The sequence below is a fragment of the Lathyrus oleraceus genome, chromosome 2 (genome assembly GCF_024323335.1).
Source record: "Lathyrus oleraceus cultivar Zhongwan6 chromosome 2, CAAS_Psat_ZW6_1.0, whole genome shotgun sequence".
In the NCBI taxonomy this organism is placed as follows: domain Eukaryota; kingdom Viridiplantae; phylum Streptophyta; class Magnoliopsida; order Fabales; family Fabaceae; genus Lathyrus; species Lathyrus oleraceus.
This window is the reverse complement of record NC_066580.1, coordinates 476988541-476993507: the sequence shown is the minus strand read 5'-3', so window position 1 is coordinate 476993507 and position 4967 is coordinate 476988541. Positions and strand designations below refer to the sequence as shown.

Genomic DNA, 4967 nt, shown 5'->3' with positions numbered 1-4967 from the left:
TTAGAAAAAATGTGTACTTAGGTTTGACATATGAAATTCCCTTTTATATTAAGGTCCTATGAATTTGGAGACCTAAAACCTTCTGGTGCAAAATAGTCGTCCAACGAAATAGATATAAGAATATTATTTAGTAACTCATCTCACAGTTTTTCTTCTCATCACGTATTTTCCTACATAAATTATATACTTATTCTCAATACCGTATAACCTTCCTCTATGCTAAACAACAAAGAAGGTAATCTTAGACTTCCTATATTATGACCATTGCTTCTTGTTTTATTTATGTTTTTATTATTAAAAAAATCACTTCTAAAGTATTTACAGAGATAGTTTTATCATTACAATTGGTTGAAATTCGTTTCATCAAAAGAGAAATTCGAATGGTGGAGGAGTAGAAAATTTGTTGTCTAAAACTTAATCTCTTGTTATTTTTCTCTTTGATTGGGTATAAAACACATTCCAATATTAGCATTTGACAATTTCCAAATACATATAAAACAGCATCCTAAAATATATTTGTCTATCTCAAATAGTCAAACACAGAGAGAGAAACTAAAACTTAGAAAATTAAAGCGTAATATATGCATGATAGTTACACATTGTTTTTGCATATCAATAAATATTATGACATAGTTTCTTAATTTTTTGTTTCTCTCTCTCTTAGGGAGAGATACATTACATGTCTTGTTTGTATGCATATGGTCATTGCCATATAGTGATTAACATGTTAAATCCCAATTTTGTAGCCAAATATTCATAATCTGTGAGTCATTTTCTCCTACCTTTATTTGTTGAAACATGAAATGTTTATTGAGGTTCAATGTAAGAAGATGATTATGATGTTATAAGTTTGTCCAACTTTTGAAAGATCTCTGCAATTCCATGGCTTGTTTGGGATTTACATTTTTTTCTTTAAAATTATTTCATCTTGTTAATTTCTTATGAGGTCATTATTCACTGTGATTTTTTTATTTGATATAGAATCTTCATACACAAATGGGTTGCGTAACCTCTAGATTAAGAACATTTCCAGGACGTGATGATCCATTCATTCTTTCATCAGAAACGACTTGTAAGTTTATTATTGTATAATCATCATTGATATTTTTCTCTTTATTTGTAAATTGTTATAACTATATAGATTTATCATGTATAAGATTAATGTTAATATATACTAGTTTGAATTTGTTTGTTTTATTATTATATTTCAGTTAGTGTCAGTGAAGTTGAAGCATTATTTGAACTTTTTAAGAGCATAAGTAGGTCTGTCATAGATGATGAACTAATAAGCAAGGTAATATCTTTATAAAATGTATCATTCTACTGCAATAATTATTTGATTTTTAATTTTCTACACATAATTGTGTTACTTCACATTAAAAATGTTTCTGGTTTATGGTGCATGTCGGTGTCCAACACCTAATAATAACATGATACTGACATATGTGTTAATTAACAATGTAGTATTTCAGCGTACATTTATTTTCATGGGTAGTTTTTATTGTTTCTATTCTCCATTATTATAAAGTTATTCATAATTATAAAAACTCTATCATATGGTAGATATTATAGAAATTTTACTTTTTAATTGAATTTTACTTTATATTTGTTATCTTACCACTTATAAATTTAGTTTGTAAAAGAATTTGGTTAAAAGAGGGGTGATTTGTGATCGGAAAGTTCTTACTTGTTTTAGAGGTGCTCTATGGTTTTTGGTGTTGTTCTGTTTTTTGGTCCGTTGACGGTGGATTTGGAGGTCTGAGCTCAAGTTAGGTCTATATTGGATGATGATTTGTCGTGTGAGTGTTCTCTAAAAATTTTTGTTCTTTTGGAAGCTCTTTCATTTTGTGCTCGGATTTGTCTATGTTGGATGATGTTTTGAATATTTGTTGTTTGTTATTTTTTTTCTATTTCCTTGACACTTCTTTAGTCATTTGACATTGTTCTGTATGATGTAGATTTTTTTTTCCTTTTCTCCATATATATATATATATATATATATATATATATATATATATATATATATATATATATATATATATTATTTTGTCATTTAAAAAGTAGGATCTCTTGTCATTGTGCGGAGACTTGTTTGAGCTGGTTTTTCCTATTTTTCTTACTTGTGAGCTGGTTTTGTCTATGTGGTATAGGATCTTTCAATGACGAATGTGAAAATTGAGTATTTTCTTAATGATTATAGGTTTTTTTAATCTTTTCTTTATTTAGGGGATATGATTAAGTATAAGGTGGTTATTTTATGATTTGACACGACGTATTCTGGTCCATTTGAAAAATGTGTAATAATGTCATCTTTAAAGGAGTCACAAAAATATGGGAAAAGATGGAGAATAATAGTATTGTTTACTTAGAAATAGTTTCTAAGTAGATCAAGGGTGAACTATTGCATCTTTATGATTAGTTTCAGAATTCTATCTTCTACTTGTATCAATTGCAGATCGAGTGTTTGTCTTGGTTTTTTTTATAGGTATTGACTTTTGGGTTTGAGTGCTCTCTTGGTGGAATTTGATTTGTTGATTATCCATCAAAGTTGACTTTTAGTTGTTTGTATCTTTATTTATATAGTGTCTTTAATATGTTGTGTTGGTTGGATTACTTTGTTGTTTGTTGTTCTTTTGTTATATCTTTCTTATTTTTTTAAAAGTCCTCTCGCACTTCTTATGTTTTAAGACGGTTTTCTTTTTATTTTGATAATGTTCATCCTTATTAATATAATATCTTGCCATTAAAAAATTGTAATTTTTGTTCTTCTCATTTAATTTATAAATAGTATTGTGATAATCAGCATTCTTTTGCAGGAAGAATTTCAATTGGCAATTTTCAATAATAGAGCAAAGGAGAATCTTTTTTCAAGTCGGGTAATATACAACATATTTTTTCTTTTTCAATAATATTTTATTTATAGTGTATATTTATTTACAAGTTTTCATAAAGTGCATAAATTTGCTCCATACATGTAGATCTTTGATCTATTTGATGTCAAAGGAAGAGGAGCAATTGACTTTGGTGATTTTGTGAGAGCACTCGATGTCTTTCACCCATATACATCACAAGAAGTCAAGATAGATTGTAAGTTGGAGATTCAATACTTAATTTATATTAGGGTTAAATATATTAATAGTTCTTTCTTTTTAGTTTTTTTCTAATTTAAAAAAAATAATTTTTCTAAAAATTTGCAGCATATTTTTGGTCTCTTCTGTAATTTCGGACAATTTTTACAATTTAACATGACAATTTACTACTTAACACTGAATTAACGACGATTTTAGTAGAAGAAATAAAAAAATGTGGATGAAAATTTTTAAGATGGTTATTTTTTTAAGATTCTTTTTTTCTAAAATTAAATAGGAAATAGGAAATATTTAGTAGAACCACGTACATATTTAATCTTTTTCAGCGATAGTTCATCTTAATAAAAAAAAATAAGAATAAAATATATCTTCTATAATGCGGTTGAATTTTGATTATTTTTTTTCAGTTTCATTCAGACTTTATGATTTAGACAATTCAGGCTTTATAGAGCGTCATGAAGTAAGATTCTAATTGAAGTGTTTGTAATTTGTTTAGATTTTCTTGTGCTATAATTTTGTTGTGACAATCATTCTCATGTGTATTTGGTTATTTTTAATAGGTCAAAGAAATGATAAATGCAATTTTATGTGAATCTGAAATTAAGTTGAGTGATGATATGGTAGAAACAATTATTGAGAAGGTGAGTTTTTCTTTTTCAAAAAATCTTATATAATATAATTATTAGTATTAAACAAATGAATAATGTAAATTAGATGATTAAATATTGATATTTTTTTATTTTTATGATTAGACTTTCTTGGATGCTGACCCAAACCAAGATGGAAAAATAGACAAATTTGAGTGGGAAAAATTTGTTTCTAAAAACATGTCATTGCTAAAAATCATGACATTGCCCTATCTAACGTACGTGTGATATTATTTATTTAATCATTTTCATTTTATCTAGATATTGTGAATATTATATATATTAACTATTTTATTTGAAATTAATGCAGGGACATAACAACAAGCTTTCCTAGTTTTGTATTTAACACAAAGTTGGATGATGATATTGTTCTTTGAAAACATATCTCTTTGGCTAGATTGTTATTAATAAAAATTGGGATTTTTCATTTTATTTTATTTTATTTTATAAACATGACTGAGAAACATATCAATATATACAATTAAATATGTTTCATAATTATATCAATAAATTCATAGATCATATCAATCTCATTTAAATGTTATGACAACTTTCAGGTAAATATTTTGGTGCTTGATTATTCTCAAATATCACTTATTATTAAGTCATAATTAGTTTCTTCAACTATAATTTTTTCGGCTCAAAACAAAAACTTGGTACGAGCATATGCCTACCTTGTTAGGTAATGTTGAAGTGTTGAAATGTAATTCAGATTTAAATTAAGTTTAAGTTTGCATTTCAAATGAGTTTGTATTTTGTGTGTATTTTATTTGAGCTATTGTATAAAATCAAATGATAGTTACAATTTGTAACAAAATTTCAATTTGAAAATTTTGAATTTGAAAGTTAGTTACAAAATTTTCTTCTCAATATTCTACATTCTTCATCTTCATCTTCTTATCCAACAAGGAGAACAAGATTAACATGTTTGGTGTTTCTAAATCACATTCTTAATTAGGTGCAACAATTTAGTTTGGATCGATTTTAAAGTCAAAAATAAATTTTAAACTTATGAAATGTAATAGTTTAAATGGATCGCTTTTAAACCAAAACAAATTTGGAACTCGTTAAATCTATATTGGTTTGATTTTTAATGTTTTTTTAAAAATGGAATTGAAAATGACTAATCCATTTAGTTTGATTTGATGGAGTATGGTTGATTGATTTTAAACATTTCTTCTTTAACAACTATATTCCATTTTGTAACAATTATATTTCGTGTTGTCATTTA

The 4967-nt window shown here is 26.0% G+C and overlaps 1 protein-coding gene across 3 annotated transcripts; it reads left to right on the top strand.

Annotated features, from left to right (window-relative positions):
* The first annotated feature begins 598 nt into the window (after positions 1-598).
* On the top strand, positions 599-4192 carry LOC127121555 (calcineurin B-like protein 1). 3 transcript variants are annotated; one of them, XM_051052026.1, is made up of 9 exons: positions 599-763; positions 982-1072; positions 1212-1294; positions 2817-2876; positions 2979-3087; positions 3497-3549; positions 3650-3730; positions 3842-3954; positions 4047-4192. In XM_051052026.1, the coding sequence occupies exons 2-9, from the start codon at positions 997-999 to the stop codon at positions 4111-4113; spliced, it is 642 nt and encodes a 213-aa protein (XP_050907983.1). In that variant the 5' UTR covers positions 599-763; positions 982-996; the 3' UTR covers positions 4114-4192. The 3 variants fall into 3 exon arrangements, with proteins under 3 accessions (XP_050907983.1, XP_050907984.1, XP_050907985.1); XM_051052028.1 differs by lacking the exon at positions 599-763 and adding an exon at positions 1697-1799 and having other exon boundaries at positions 1042-1072; XM_051052027.1 differs by lacking the exon at positions 1212-1294.
* Positions 4193-4967: the final 775 nt, after the last annotated feature.

Excerpts from the sequence above, each read along its gene's own strand:
- LOC127121555 (XM_051052026.1), top strand. The coding sequence starts at position 997 with ATGGGTTGCGTAACCTCTAGATTAAGAACATTTCCAGGACGTGATGAT. Across the intron at positions 3,731-3,841 it reads TAGAAACAATTATTGAGAAG|ACTTTCTTGGATGCTGACCC; the intron begins GTGAGTTTTTCT and ends TTTTATGATTAG. Across the intron at positions 3,955-4,046 it reads ATGACATTGCCCTATCTAAC|GGACATAACAACAAGCTTTC; the intron begins GTACGTGTGATA and ends AAATTAATGCAG.